General features: G+C 38.9%; 1 protein-coding gene across 1 annotated transcript in view; it reads right to left on the bottom strand.

Annotated features, from left to right (window-relative positions):
• SLC12A4 (solute carrier family 12 (potassium/chloride transporter), member 4) overlaps window positions 1–15,717 on the bottom strand; it is a 34,140-nt gene that overhangs the window by 3,643 nt on the left and 14,780 nt on the right. Inside the window, exons 8-22 of the mRNA XM_009886376.1 lie at window positions 14,018–14,232; window positions 12,856–13,020; window positions 12,674–12,772; window positions 10,476–10,533; window positions 8,829–9,003; window positions 8,291–8,409; window positions 7,641–7,739; window positions 7,166–7,285; window positions 6,342–6,446; window positions 5,253–5,421; window positions 3,944–4,139; window positions 3,011–3,180; window positions 2,707–2,838; window positions 2,496–2,603; window positions 1,515–1,699 (exon numbers count right to left, since the gene is read on the bottom strand). Coding sequence (XP_009884678.1) covers window positions 1,515–1,699; window positions 2,496–2,603; window positions 2,707–2,838; window positions 3,011–3,180; window positions 3,944–4,139; window positions 5,253–5,421; window positions 6,342–6,446; window positions 7,166–7,285; window positions 7,641–7,739; window positions 8,291–8,409; window positions 8,829–9,003; window positions 10,476–10,533; window positions 12,674–12,772; window positions 12,856–13,020; window positions 14,018–14,232 — 2,115 coding nt within the window. The remainder of the gene's footprint in view (window positions 1–1,514; window positions 1,700–2,495; window positions 2,604–2,706; window positions 2,839–3,010; window positions 3,181–3,943; window positions 4,140–5,252; window positions 5,422–6,341; window positions 6,447–7,165; window positions 7,286–7,640; window positions 7,740–8,290; window positions 8,410–8,828; window positions 9,004–10,475; window positions 10,534–12,673; window positions 12,773–12,855; window positions 13,021–14,017; window positions 14,233–15,717) is intronic.

Here is a 15,717-nt window from a genome sequence, read left to right on the forward strand (position 1 = left end):
TATATCAACAGAAAATAGAAGATGCAATGGTAAGAATAATGTTGATTATACTAACAGCACAGTTTACCCCCTTTGAACTACCTCTCTGTTACTTCATGTTCTTATTTAGTTTAGAGCAGGGACATCCTCTGTCTTCACCACGTCAGCTTCAGAAAGCCAGGGACAACAGAGAGGCCAGGTTATGTTTACAGGAAGTGAGGAAGAAACCAGCACCAGCAACAATATACTGTTATTAACTATGTATAGTTTTGGAAAAGTAATTGAAAACTAAAGGTTTGGTATTCTCTAAAGTGACATTTAAAACTGGCACCTCCCCAGGGATTTGACGGTGTAGGCTATAAGAAAAGGTTTGTTCAGTGTCCAGAAACTGCCAGAAATAACATCATAGCAGTGCTGTGGAACGAGAGCTTCTCTAAATGAGTAATGTTTCCCACTTCTTGTGTCATACTCTGCTTAAGAAAATAGGTTCAGACCTGTAATTGTTTTCGATCTTGACTTAGTTCTTGTAAGGACAACTCTTGTAGTTTGTTACGTGCTATTTATAATGATACTTAGCTTAAGTGGCTAATCCTACTCCCTTTAAAAACACTGCTAAGACTGCTCAACTCTTAACTCCTTTTCTTTTCTTCCATAATTATGTATAGTTTTCCTGCTTTTAGTTGAGAAAAGGAAGTCTTCCCTCTCAACCATCTTAAGATACTTCTAAGTTAAACAACAAACTTACAAGTTTTCCCACTCTCTGAAAGCATGGAAGAGGAAAAAGTACAGGTAGTTAATACCAAATTCAGCAGAATTTCTACAGTATATAAACTCTGTATGATTCATCCTAAACTAGATTTGAATTCTCACTGATTTATTAGGAAGAAAAACCTGGAACTTTGCCAAGTACACAAAGCTGAGTGAACGCTTCGTGTGAGATGTAGTACATCAAAGAGGTCACAGGAGATTCACACATTTGTATACAAAGCCACAAATACAGCTTTTTTACTTCTAGCTGTTCAAGGGGCACACACGTGGTAACACTACGGCTGTTGTTCCATGTCAGTGCTCCTTCAACAGCAACTCTGTCTTCGAGGGTTTATCACACACACCGTCTATTCACAGTCATTCTTCACCATCTCCACAGCTTCTTCCTTGCTGCGTTAAACAACCGCACTACACATTAGACAGTGAAATTATCAGTCTTTTCTTAAATTCTGCTTAGATCAGTGAAATTATCAGTCTGGTTTTTAATTGTGTGTTTTGCTGAGGTATTTGGGAGACAGGAAGAAAGTTATAATAGGGTTTAACAGCTCTAGTTTAGGATTTGACTATACCAGGTAAAATGCCGAGGGCGGTGTGCCACATTTAATTGGTCAGAGATTTCTCAGGAGGCTAACTGCTGTCTTTTCAGTAGTCAGGTCTCAAGGTTTATTGCGCAAGTCTAAACCAAGGATTAGGAGACAAAAGATAATAAAAGCACAACACATTTAGCGTTCCAGGAGGTGCAAGCTGTTGACTCTGACAAGACTCACGGCTTAATGCTGATGAGATCTCTAAAGCTTCCCACAGCACTGCCTCGGTTCCGCTTCTCAGCGTCACATTTCTCTTTTGTCCAGGTCATCTGGATGTTCTCAGGAACTGGGTCTCCCTCATCTTCTTCATCTGAGTAGAGGCTCTCCAGACGTGCTACTGAATGTCTGTCCTTCACCAGCTGAGCCTAGAGGGCACATGAATGACAAGGTGATCTCAGAGACTTTATTTTACATTCCCTGGTTCTGTTTAAACAATGGAAAACTTTTTGTTCCATTGTATTTCTTTTGTACAGTCGATTTAGCATTTAGGACAGCTCTGATACCAGGCATCTGCCCTAGCCAATAATCTTACACACCAAACTGACTTTAAACAGTTTTGATGGGTGTAAGCCATGCAGAATTTGGACTAACAGAGGCCTGTATCCACACAAGAAAAAAAGACAGTCTAGCTCACATCACGACATGGTCTGAAACAATGCACAAGTCTGACTCAAAATTGACAACAGAAAAACATTGGACAAACACATGCAGGAAAATTAGATCATCTACACCTTTCACAGCTATGCGTCCTAACAGTCCGAACGGAATGAAATCTTTAGTAGGAAAACAGGATATACTATAAATTGAGACGAACCCGCGACATCCCATTTAAAGCAAAAACAAGGTCAAGAACTGGTTGAGACTTACATCCAGTATCACTTACATCGCAAAGGGGAACACACAAATCGTTTCTACAGCGTATATACTGCCATCGTTTTCCCCCAAAACAAGTAATTTCTATCATGGTTTTGGAAGTACATCCAGGCTATTCAATGGCTACATGCCATTTTGGGAAACAAAAAAAGCTACACTGAAGTATTTCCTTATATCTTTGGAACACAGGAGTTAAATTTAAGCAGCAGCTATATAAAACACTACTAGGAAAGCACTTTGTGTCATCCACCTCAGCAACCCATAGCAAATCAACCACAAATGACGTACCTCCCTTTCCCTCTCTGTTTTTGTCAGCCTCATTTGCCTCAGCATCTGAGATCTCTGCTCCATCATAAGAGTTCTCTCATAAGTATATGCTGAGATATCACTATTGTGCTGCAGAAATAAGAAAAAAAAAAAAAAATCATGCTTGTAATCAAGTCATAACCAAATACCACCATTTACACCATGAAGTGAAAAACAGGCTCAAATCCCTTACCATTTCTACCACTTCTACCTCTGCCTCTATTCGGAGTTGATAGAGGAAAGTAGCCAAGTCCTTCTTCATCTGGATGCTGTTATCATCCATCTGAGCTACAGTAAAAATTCTCATTTTGCATTTTCTCCAAACCTGGTGAGGGAACACAAACTGTCAATACTTGAATGAATAATATTTTGCTCTACAAAACAGAAACTTATCCATCCTCATTCATCAATACAAACTCCACTACAGAACCTCGTTTCTTTAAACTAACGCACACAGAAGAAGTGGTGTGACAGTCATTTTTTGGCTAGCTCCTTACTTTGTGCTGTTTGAGAAGAAAAGGAAGCAACATCAGCATGCCTCCATCATGCACAATCCACCACACATCAATGTTGCCTTCATTGTAACGCTCATGGTTGCTGGGGTAGAAAGACACATTTTTGGGAACCAGGAGAGCCAGATGGGCTGCAGTTGTGCAGCGAACAGTACCTGCCCAAGAGGGGAAGAACAGACAGTTACTTCCAATTCTGCAAGAGTAAGCTATGGTCTAAAAAAAAAAAAAGCCCCAAAAACCCCACAACAAAAAAAAAGAAATTAAAAAAAAAAGTTACTCACTGAGTGAAAGTCAGCAAACCATACATAAAAGTCATGGCTTACATAAAGCACGTACAGCAAGGCTTGCATAGACAGGTCGGACCAAATGACAAAGCGAGGATAGAGCAGACTTACAGGAACACAAGCCCTATTTCATCTTTGGAATAAAAGCAGCAATCTTCAAAACTAAGTATGAGGAGAAGGCATCTGCTCTGCTCTAATTTGACTGTGTTAGGTAACTGGACCACAGGGGAAGGAGAGGGGTATGGGCAAGGAGAGTGTTAGCTCCAGCAGTAAGGAGACAGGGATAGTTAGGACCAGTGAAAAGACAGAGACTATCCAGGAAACAAATTCTAGTTTGCCATAAAAACAGTATCTCTCAAGCCTCCAATTTTTCAACCGGTCATTAGACAGATTAATTTTGGCTGCTAGATTAATCTTTGGAGATCTTTCATAGGTCTTTTATCTACAAGAAGTGGTATTTCAAACATAGAGCCGTTTTGTCAGAAACTATCTACTTCACAATCAATAATTGAAAAAACAGGCTAAAACCCAAACCAATTGCACAAGGTTTCTATTAAAATCCCCTGTGTGTACCATGTGTGCAATAAACATCCCTGTTCACAATGTTTGATCACACAGAACCAGTAAAGCTCACCTATAAACGTCTTCCATGACCTTGGGTCTTCACTTTGTCTCCAGCCATAGGGCCATCCCAAAACCACAGTATTATGTTTCATGCCACCTAGTCCACAGGACTGGATCAAGTGGGCAATTCCTTCGCGAACTTTATTGGCTACAACTACTTGACAAAATCCTTTCACCTTCTCAATGTCCATCATATTCTTAATTGTCTGCAAGACAGACAAGGAAAAACCTCACAACCAACAGGAACTCTTAGTATTTCTCTATCATGTGATTAAAATGTTAACTCCTGGTTCACACGTCCACAGGTAAAACCCATTTCAAAGCAAAGTTCTGCTCATCCACTTTCCTTAATAGAACAGAAGAGAAAATACCCACTAACTGTGTATAATACTTCTTTAAAACACGCATAGTTCTCTTCCAAACACAGTTATTTCTAACAGATTAAGATAAGGGGTTTTTCTTTGTGCTATAGTCTCTTATTCATAGTAGTAGTTATCTGCTATCATAGTGGTGATTATCACTGTTACTATCTTATTTTCCATTTTCTGATCCTAAAACACTCACCTTTTTAAACCCAAGGTTAATTAACTTCATTTGAATTTCCAGCTTGAGATTTCTATGCAACATGCTGTGTTATTATATTCAATTTACAAATGTAAGCACCAAACCCCCCCCACACCTATCAAGAATACCATACCCTTTATTTGGTTATAAACTAAACAAACTTGGTCAACACATACGCCTATGAATAAGTTTTGCCTTTATAACAGTTTTCCTGTATAAAAAGCCTCTCGGGAAGAGAACAGTGACGTGCTGGTACTATACAGATGTAAACAGGGCTACGATGTCATGTTTACACAGTGGGGAAGATGAAATGATTTATTAATAAATTTTCAGGACCATCCTTCAATGCTTTTTGTAGTAAATTTATCACCACACTGAAAGAGACACAGCACATTTGCTAAGTTTGTAATAACTGATAGTTACTGAAATGTTTCTTGGTATGTTCAGAAAACTAAATAGTCCTCTTCCCTCCATTAATTAGCCTACATAAACTTCCAAAGTAATTATTTCTTGTAAACAAAGACAGTTTTATGCAGTAAGGCTGTTTACACACATTGCAAGCATTGATCTTATTATATTCCCAAAGCCACAACTGGCAGCTGAGACCTGTTTGCAAGCCCTTTACTGAACAGCTGTAGCTCTGTCTTTCACAGAAGCCTTACTGATACGCTCGTTTTCCGCATACGATTATGAAACTTTTAAGTTATCTGCCCACTCACCCCTTTTTACTTTAGGAATTTGTTTAAGACACTGACCTGTTCAGCAGCCTGGGCTTCTCCATAAGTTTCCAAGAAATTCCCTTGGATCACTGATCCTATGATAGTCAAACCTTTGCCAGCTTTCAGCTGGGATGCAAATGTTAACAGCCTGGGGTATTTGACATGCAAATCTTCATCAAGTTTCAGAAGCACCAGCAACTGAGGTCTAAAGAAAAAAACAAAACAAAACAAAACAGAGAATGCATTTTTTACTAATGCTTTAACAAAAACACTTCTAAAAGCTGCCTCTCTCATCACTTTAATTGTGGTTTAATATTATCTCTTTCTGTATCTCACCCATTAGAAGGGTTTTAATTAAGATTTTATTTCTCTTGATTCAAAGCAGATTTGAAACATCAAGGGAATTCTGCTGCTGCATTGTTTTGACAGTCGTGAAACCTGTTCACATACTTAGACATTACTGTTTTATTTATACTTGTGCCAAACAGTTGGGAAACATGAATATTTTCACGTAAACACAGATCCCACCTGCTTTCTGTCCCTTAAGGTATTGCTACACATCAATTAAGTTATTTTCTCTCTTAAGCTATGGTTGAACAAGCATAAAAAGATTTAGAAAAGTCTGTTCTTTGGTGGATTCCTAGTTCTCTTGTTCAGAGCCCGAGTTGTGCAATGCATAACCGACAGGAAGGCTCTTTCCCACTTAATCTGTCTTCAACACACAAAAGCCAGAGGGAGAAATGTTGGCCACTGTTGCGGTTTTTAATCCTAGAATGATAGCAGTGACTCCTTTGTGCCTCCAGCGCAAACCACCATGGGCCTCTGGACCTCTGTACTAGGAGATCTCCACAGTTTTTCCAAGTTCCACTTCTGAATTCACCAATTCAGAGGTTAATTAAAGATCCAAAGGATACAAAAGGTCTGCGCATACACAGGCCACACAGTGGGGCTTGGGCAGCGACAGCGCACCTTACTGCGCACTCAACACTTCTTTTCTTTTTTTAATATTCTGGGCATTGAAATTCACTCACACAGGCCAAAAGCATCTTGTTTGGAGTCCAGTTTAATTCCTTAAGTGCAAGCAGAAAATCATGACAGTGCATTTTATTAGCGTAAAACTCGTACCTCCAGTTCTTTGTGTGTGGAGGGCCCTCCTCCAGTCTGAGTAAGGCGTATCTTGCTGCGCTGAGTGAAAGACCTCGGATACCATCACCCCATTCCTTCTCTGCACTGTGAAGAACACACAGTTTAGCCAACACATGGTTTCATGAGCATTTAATTGCATAGTTACAGTCATGCCATAAAGAAATCATTATCTAAGTTTAATAATGTGATACATAGCGTGCTTCACATGTATATTTATCATTAGTACATGTACGTATGTGATATGTATCATGAGAGAAATGCAAATGTTTCAGTCAAATGTAAACCACATCACCATCATTCTGTTTTTAATTTGTAATCAGCACTCCACTACAGAGAATGCTTCCCAAGCATAAACAAATATCAGGCATTTCAATACCCGATTTGTTAAAATTAAGATACATAGCAACAGTAGAGCCTGACTCCATCAGACATTAACAACCTCAGGCAAGCTAACCTGCAGATTCAGCTTTCCCAGGACTGTCCGAGACAGCCCTCTGCACCAGAGAAACTGGAATAAGGTGGCTGCCTTCACGTGCTGTGGGCCTGAAGTGATTATTCGTGACAGACAGCAGAAGGATGGATCCCAACCAGGGTTTCTGCTTCCTGTGACTCTCAAGTTTCACCAAACACCTTTACAGGCTGAACAACAAAGCGCTCCACGGCCTTTGTTTAGCACTGACACAGTAACAGTATGAAAAGAAGCCCTCTAAGTCAGTTCCTTCTTCAAACCTGAAGGCTAGAGATAATTCATAAAAGATAGACGCAATCTCCTCCCTACCCTTGTCTATCCAGTCTATACTTACCCTTGGTATTCAATGTACTTGTAAATCATGCCTGCAATAAGCATAGCTACCAAAGCGTAATACCAAGATGAAATGAACATCAGTGCAAGGCAAATACTCATGCCTAAAAACGAGAGGGCCCTGAAACAAAAAGCAAAGATATTAGTGAGTAGTGGGGCAGAAAAGCTTAAAACCAAGTCAATTATTCTCTTGCTCTTTTTCCTTTGGCTTGTCTATCCTGAACTGGCAGTGAAAGTAAAGCTCCCAATGAATCTCCCCAGTCTTCAACAGCTTTAGTAACCTGATGCTGGAACAAAACTCTCATACTATTAAATATCAGGGTCTGGTCCGCTATGAATATTACATCGACGTACTCTTACCTAGAGCATCAGCTCTAGAGAAATAAAAGATGCCCACAACTCTCACGGAGAGGGTTCTTCCAAAACCCACACTGTAGATTACAGACAAGGCCATGAACATGTTGGCTTTTGCTTACCAGTGATAGTATTTAAATCGGGGCCGCCAGTTTGGAGTTCTAAGAAGCGTTTGTACTGCACATGCTAGATTAACAAAGAGGTAACACATCAAGAAAAACCTGCAGAAGCAAAAAAAAGCGCAAAACCTTTTAGCACACACCTTTTAGATTCTGGCACATATTATAATCACATGAATTTACATTAATTCACAGTCACGTCCTGGTTTGAGGTAGAAGAGAACAGTAAAATTACTGAAAAGAAAATTGGTTCTGTTCTATCTCAAACCAGCACAAGTCTTAATACGGCTGCCCTGTCATGTGTGCCTATCCCTCTGATTTTTATGAGCCTGAACGATCAGTATAAAGTAGTTAGAACATTTTTGAATTGCATCGTTAGATCTATCCACAATATCAACACTTTGTTCTGTGATAACAATAACATTTTCCCAAACAAAACAACAATATACTAAAAACATGTTTATGCGCAAAATACTCAAGATTTTTACGTAGAGCCTGAATTCATAGAAATAACAGAAGTGGAACTCAGCCTTCAGTAATCTGCATTACTGATATAAGACATAGTTCTGAAAGACAATCAAATGAGCAAAACTCAAAAGAGTATCACTCTTTTCTCTGCTACCCCCCCAAATAGCAACCACCCGGTTTCTTACATTGAGAGAATTGGAGCCACCATGTCAAGTGAAGCAATAAGGATTCCCAGCTCAGCAATTAGTGCTGTTAATAGAAGAGCCCATGTCGGTTCACCATTTGCTTTTCCATGACCAAAAATCTGAAGAAATAAAAACACTAAGCATATCTTGCAAGTATTTCATAAGGTTATATAAAAAATATTAAAAAAGGACTTACACTTTTAAAAGCAATAGTAAATTTCCTACATACTTTTTTCTCTAGAGCAAGGACTCAAATCATTCTAATGGCTTTCTGTGCTTCTCTGAATTAGATGTTAGACTTCTCCATAAAATTACCATATACGTCTATTCAAACTGCTTTAAAAATATAGAAGTATTTTTAACAAAAGAAAATAAAGCACTAAAATAAAAATATTGACCTTCACTTCAATGCTGGGCAAACTAGGGAAAATAAACCTGATTTCCAAGAGCATAAAGTCAAATAAGTCAAACAGCTGGTCAGTTACTATGTACAGAATGCCTTTTTTTTTTTTTTTTTTTTTTTTTAACTTGTACGAACCCATAGGAAAGGAATGATGTTGTCCTTTGCTATGGCTTGCAGCAGCCGGGGGGCTCCGGTAAGGCTCTGTAAACCCGCTCCGCAGGTAGAGAAGAAGGATCCTATCACAATGACCCATGGCGAGGGCCACGAAAGGGTGCCCACCACTAAGTTCTTGTTCACTGCGTCGCCGTACCTGCAGAGAGGAACAGGGAGACATTCATATTCAAAGCAGTATTTTGACACTCACGCTTGGTTTTCTCAGCCTGTTTTAAGATGTCATTTAAATATTAAATATTATCTATTTTCTTGATTAGGAAATACAGGAAGTAATAAACAATTTGAGTTACTTTTAATACACAAATAAGAAGCACCTGCAGCCTGATTTCAACAATTTGAAAACTTTCTTTTGATTATATATTATAAAATTCTTTATGTTATTAGTTCGACATTATTTTCTATTTTCACCTAGAAAGATGTAGTTCTTAACACAAAACTAAGTTTGACGTTTAAAACACCCAACACAATCCAGTATCAGACATCCCTACAGAAGACTTTGGGTTTTTTGTTTGTTGGTTGGTTTGGTTTGTTGGGTTGGGTTTTCTTTCCAGACAATTATATTCACTTCACTGTTTGCCCACTGGAAAGAGACCATCAGCATGAGGGAGGTTTTCAGAAAAAGCACTCAGACTGTACTGCTGGGAACACTGTTACTGGGTTTACAGAGAGAAATGTTTGGTAACTAATAATCCAAGGGCAGAGATCACCAAATACCAAACTTCGTCCAGTTATGGATGTCTGATTGGGTTTCTGTGCAAGAAAATAATCACAAATACTACGAGGAAATACTTCTTCCTACAAACGCCACTGTGAGCAATCCAATTTATACACATATAGATGTGTGCTACGTGACTGTCTTTTAGGATTTTTCTTTGGCATAGGTCAGGGAATGTACATTATATTGGTCTTTGCCTTAGGGGACCGTGGTCAGCAAGTGCAAGAAAGATTACAGCAACTTTGCAAGCTATTTAATAACATACCGCAGGCTGCAATCATTTCAGCCACTTGGCACACACTATTGATGTCAGCAGTACTTTTACAAAAATCAGTAGTAGCACTTCAGATAGCAATGAAGCCACAAAACAGTTTGCAAAGAGTAATTTTGCCAACCTCAGTAATTAACAAAGATGACAATGAATTAGGAAACAAATTAAGGTTCAACTGGAGAAGAAAAGAAGAAAACAAAAACCAACAAAGAATTTTTATTGGTTTCTATCTTGCTTCTCCAGGGAAGAGAAAGAAAAAGTAGACATCTGTAGTTTACCGTCAGGGATCTGATCTTTGAACGAGTACCCCTGGAAACTGAAAAGGGTACGTCAACATAAGACAAAAGAGGTTTGGGGCAGGGTGGGTGGTGGGATTAAGACACAGAATGGAAAATCTGAGGAGCCGTGCAAGAAAATATCAAACCAAATACAAGAAGATTCTCAAAACATTGTTTACAATTTTCATTCAAATATGGTTTAAGAGGCACCCAGAAGTAAAAGCAAAAAAAAAAAAAAAAAGAAAAAAAAGGGGGGGGGAGGGGGGATCAGCTCAAGAGCAAGATGGGAAAGAACACACCTTCCCTGCAAAAAAAGAAAAGGAAAGAAGAGCAGGAAAACTTACTTATCTCTCAGGACTACACCTTCTATGCAGGCTCCAAATAATAATACGCAACTGAAGTCTTGAGTAGAGAGTGTGCTAAGGAAGTAGGATTTATTTAGACACGGCAAATAAAAACAACCATAGAAAGTACTGTGGAAAGTTGAGTATGTGCCTCCATCCCATGGCATCTGCACTGCGGCATCTCTGTAAGTACCTGGAACAGCTGGTGAGTACATGAATGTCTCACTACTCATATATACCTTCTAATATTAAAGTGACAAAGTTACTGTTCTAAAGTTTCTACTTTTAAAAAAGATGTTTTAAATGTTATGATAAAGGAGATTACCTATAAAATTATTTCCTTTGAAGTTAACCTTAATTTAATCTGCTACTATAGAACAGAATCTGATATTAAAATATACTCTTTTTCTCCCTCCTTCTCTTTGTCTGAAGATATTTTGGACATATAGCAAACCATTACCTGGCACTTTCTCATTTTGTGGTCTCTGATGGCATTCACATCACCAATAAGTCTTTGAATATTGGCTTTTTTATTAAACTGTACTACTTCTGCATTGGGGAGTATAAAATACTTCATTTTTTTTTGATCTGGCATTCCAGTAAAGTTTCTGATCTTGTGATTTAAGTTTACATGACTGGTTAAATCCTAAACTCTACCCTCTACCCCTGACATGCAACTGTAAAATACAAAAAGAGTAATAAAAGGGGAAACATTGATCACTCCTAAAAATTATGGTGCAAGCCTTCCACTGGGTGGCGTTTTAACATCTATGTATAAAGTTCCCCACCAGGAAATCAGTTTTGAACTGCAAATACTTTAGCACTAGAGCTGAGGGTTACATCTGTGACCTCTTTTAATATTTAATACATTCACAGGAAACCCAGACTTCTTGGTACAGGGTCAGTTCCCAAAGTAACACCTGGAAAAGGCTGTGCTACTGCGAAGCTGGGACAAGCGAGCTGGGATCCTGATTTACAGCTCGGCAAGGTTTGGCAAAAAACAGGTTCAAAACAGCAGAACTTCCAGGAGAGTCACCATCTCAGCCAACTGCTCTTTGGGTGGAATTTATTCAGAAAGTTCTTACAAAGTGGTTTTGAAGTCCTTGCTTATATTAATTGCCTTTTGCCTTCTTTTTTGTTTTTTTGTTTGGTTTTTTTGGTTTGTTTTTGGTTTTGTTTTAAATCTCCTATGTTGATAAACGGTAGTTTAGGACACCAACAGCTAGATGAAGTTGAAAGACCTTGGCTTCACCTCTTCTCTAGCCGGAGAGAAGAGATTAAGATAGTCTTTCCTAAGCAAAGCTCCGGTTGTCCTAAGCCCTGGAGAGTTTAACCACATACAAAACCCAGCAACTTCAGCTGGGACAAAGGCTGTTCCTCTGAGCACACGCTCAGCACCTCGAAATCTGGTATGAGGAACATCCTCATATTCTGCAAATGAAGTGCTCCCATCTCAGTGGAAACAGGCGGGAAATGACAAGTCACTCACAGCTATCTGGAACTCCCTACTCAGCACAGCGTTTGTAACACTTCCACGCACGCCAGCTGGGAACGTGTCTAAGAATCACAGAATAGCATTAAATCAGACAAATGTGTTAAAAATCAAGGGAAAAAAAAAAATACAGTCCTGTAAGCTGATGTAAGATGATCTTGTTTCACTGACTTCAAAATAAATACGTAAATTAATTGGTACCAGTGAGAAGCTGACTCTATATGTGAACTTTTCCCCCAGAAAAACACACTTGGGGAACATCTAGTTTAATTTCTAACTCCAGTTTATCTTGCCCTAAAGTGTTCAAGAAAGCATATACTCCTTAATGTCACTCAAACAAAAAGGTGCTTTTATTGTTGTTGTTGTTAAGGAACTGAAATTTATGATCTCTCGCCTTCCCCCATCTTAATGGTCCACTGCATCCTAAAAAAAAAAAAATATAGCTGTATTCCACCAGCCTGAAAAACTAGCACAGCAAAGGAAAGCAACGGAAACACAAAAGAATAAAACAAAATACCCAACACAAAAAGAGAGATGGAAATCAACAGGATAATAATTCTGATGCTTTCAGCTCAAGGACTGGCTTGGGTTTTTTTCTACTGACCAATCATACTTGGACAGATAATTTAGTCACCTGAAAGCAGTTCCACAATCATTCATCTGAGCCACTTAGGGTGTGCTAGGACTACTAATTTTAAAAGGATACAGACTAGTGATGTGGTGACAATAGCAAGTATTGTTCCAACAGGAATGGATTTTTGTGCATCTTTGAGGTCCCCTGATCTGTTTGAACCAGCCATGATACCTGAAAATACATTTTGGACGTAAGACCAAGGGAGAGAAGACAGCTCAGAGACCCAAGATGCCCTCTCGTCCCAGGATTCTCACCGGTCACTGAAGGGAAGAAGATGCCAACCAGCACCATGAATGAAGTGGCTATATCTGAAAGCACATATAGATGGAGGTTGTTCTTCTGCCCCGCTACATCAACAGATGGGTGGTGTGCTTTCTCCAGTATCTCTCCTTTCTCCAAATAGTTGCTCCATAAGTTGTCTTTCATGTTATTATCACACCACAAAAGAGAAAAACATATTTCAGTTCAAACCTGTTCTCATTATAATGGGTCTACAACTGAAGATTACAAATGCAATTCATGCAATTCAGTGATCAACACCAATCAAGACATATACAAGTTACATGAAAGAAAATGTATGTCGCATGCTTTCAAGGGAATCTGTAACAAAACCAATAAATATGTATGAATAGCCTACAGAAGTCTAACCACTTTTTATCCTTTGATATTACTAAATGTAACATTCTCTTAACTTCATATCTATTTTCACCCCAAGAAATACACTGCATGTTTTTAATGAACCACCATACCCACACATAGTAACTCAGAGAATCCAAAGCAGCAATGTTGACCAGCTTTCTAGATATGAACTGATTTGTTCTTTAGGCAGTGGAAGGATTACAGAATTATATGGCTGGCATTCGAGATTTCACTAATAAATGCTGAGTCCATTTTAGAAACTCGACTACGGGTTCCTGTGAAAATGGGAACTTTAGGCACTCAGCACCTGCACAAAGCAACTGTTCTCTGGAGTTCATTTCAATAATGAACACTTTTCAATGATATTCAGCAGTGGGCAAAGAAGGAGGTACACTATTTTTATAAAGTACTCCTATCTTTCAGGACGTAATTTTAACCTGTCTAAAATGGAGTCATAGCTACACAGAGTTCTGAAAAATTTTAACAACTCACTTGTGTTAGTATAGTGCACAATTATAGCTAACTTTCTGCTGAAATTAAGAGACATACAAGGCAAATTTAATCAATTTTACATCAAAAAAGTACTGTATCAGGAGAAAAGGGCCATCTACTCTTTTTAAAGATTAAAAGACTAGGTTTTCTTTATTGAAGATAATTTTTTTCACTGTAATTACATTTCTTCAGTCCCTCTTTCTTAACCAGCAGGGAACAGTTCAACCCATTTCAACTGCTCAGCATGGCTCCTCTTTAAGGGGAAAAAAAAATACTCTATCATACCTTTTAAAATGCCACTAGCAGCTCCTGGAATTCCTGCTATCTCAGAGACATTGTTCATTAGGAAATATTCATCACAGTTCTCAGTGGTTAAGTTTGTACTGTGGCAGAAGAGCTCCCACAGCTTAGAGGCCACAGTAATGTTATCCTTAACTATAGTTTTGGCACAAACGTCAAAATGTTCTCTTGACAAAGTCCTGTTGCCCAACATGCAAATCCTAGAAGGGAAACATGAAAACCAGTATTATTATATGGTACCGGGAAAATGAAATCCGCCCTTCCCCCGAATTCATCTTTCCTATCATGGAATCTTGAAGTGGCTCTAGTCTGTTACATCATTTCTCAGCTTCAAAAAGATGGTGATAGCAGGACAAAGACTGTGTATCTGTTTCCTTTAAGGGTCAGAAGTATAAAGCTACTTTTCCAACAATTTTGGGAGGGATGTAAAAAGCTACTTCAGTGTGATTTATTGAATTTGCTAAGTTTACCTTAAACAATGAAAGGGCAAAATTAGGCAATATTTTTGTTTTCAGTTAAACAGAACTACTGGGGCGGAAGAGATCTGAAGAATACTAGCATTCAAATTACTAGACATTTATAATATCTAAAGATATTTGGAATTGCATTATCCCAGTTTCTGCACAGTAGCACTCAAATGACCCCTGACGTTTTGGCTTCTGAATCAGGAACATAGATTTCAATCACAACAAGCAAAGATTCTTCTTGTCGGAAGGTACTACGCATAATTGCTAGAATCCTCCTGTGCCTGTTGCGTTTCATCTAACCACAAATACAGTTTGTTCCAGCACTGAAAATTTTTAATCCACTTCTCCGAGGGTGGTTGCACAAGACATGGTGATACAACATAACAGCTTGCTGCCACTAAAAGTTCTTTCAGTTTCTCTTCCCAATGCCAGAAAAAATCCACAGTGGAAAAAAAAAAAAATAGTGTTCCTTCCATTTTAATAAGTTTAAGTGTTTCACAGGTCTCATCAAGCGCTAAAGCCAGGAAAATGGAAGAGACAGGGCCATTTTTGTAGGGTTCGCAGGTCTGTGAACTGTAACTTCAGAGATGCCTTCTAGTCCAGAAATAAAAGTAAATTCAGTATCTGGTTACTTCAGCAAAAGAAAGAGGAATACAGCCCAAGGAAGAACTTTCAAGAACAATCCAAGAGATAATGAGGGGGAGGTAGAGACATTGTTTTATTTTTACCGCTGTAAACCTGCCACTGTTGTAAAACATTATAATCATTGGGCCCTAAATATCTAAAGGGAACACTTGAGGGTTGCAAGTACTTAGTTATGGTCACAACATTTTAAGATGTGAATAACTATGCAGACTCAACTCCTCTATTTCCATTCCATTCATCTCTTGTCAGCAGTATCAGGAAATACCGCTTGCATTTCTGGTAAAACACATGCATCCACATTATTGCTGCTCCAGCTCTGAGTTTAAGAAACCATATGATACGTTCAGCTGCCAACGTGCCAAGGAACACATGTTGTGTTCAAAGCAGAGCTGTTCATATGGCAGACTAACCTGCTTTGAGACCAAGGGGAAGCTCCGCTGGAGCCTCAGCGTGGCCCCACCATCACACCTCCCACATTCCTGAGAGATGCCCTGTGTCTCAGCAAGCAGCTGCATCACACCACCACAGTTTCCAACCACAAAAGCAGCACATCATGTCTGATTCGCCTGGGGA

Source organism: Charadrius vociferus, unplaced genomic scaffold (genome assembly GCF_000708025.1).
Source record: "Charadrius vociferus isolate BGI_N301 unplaced genomic scaffold, ASM70802v2 scaffold400, whole genome shotgun sequence".
NCBI lineage: Eukaryota > Metazoa > Chordata > Aves > Charadriiformes > Charadriidae > Charadrius > Charadrius vociferus.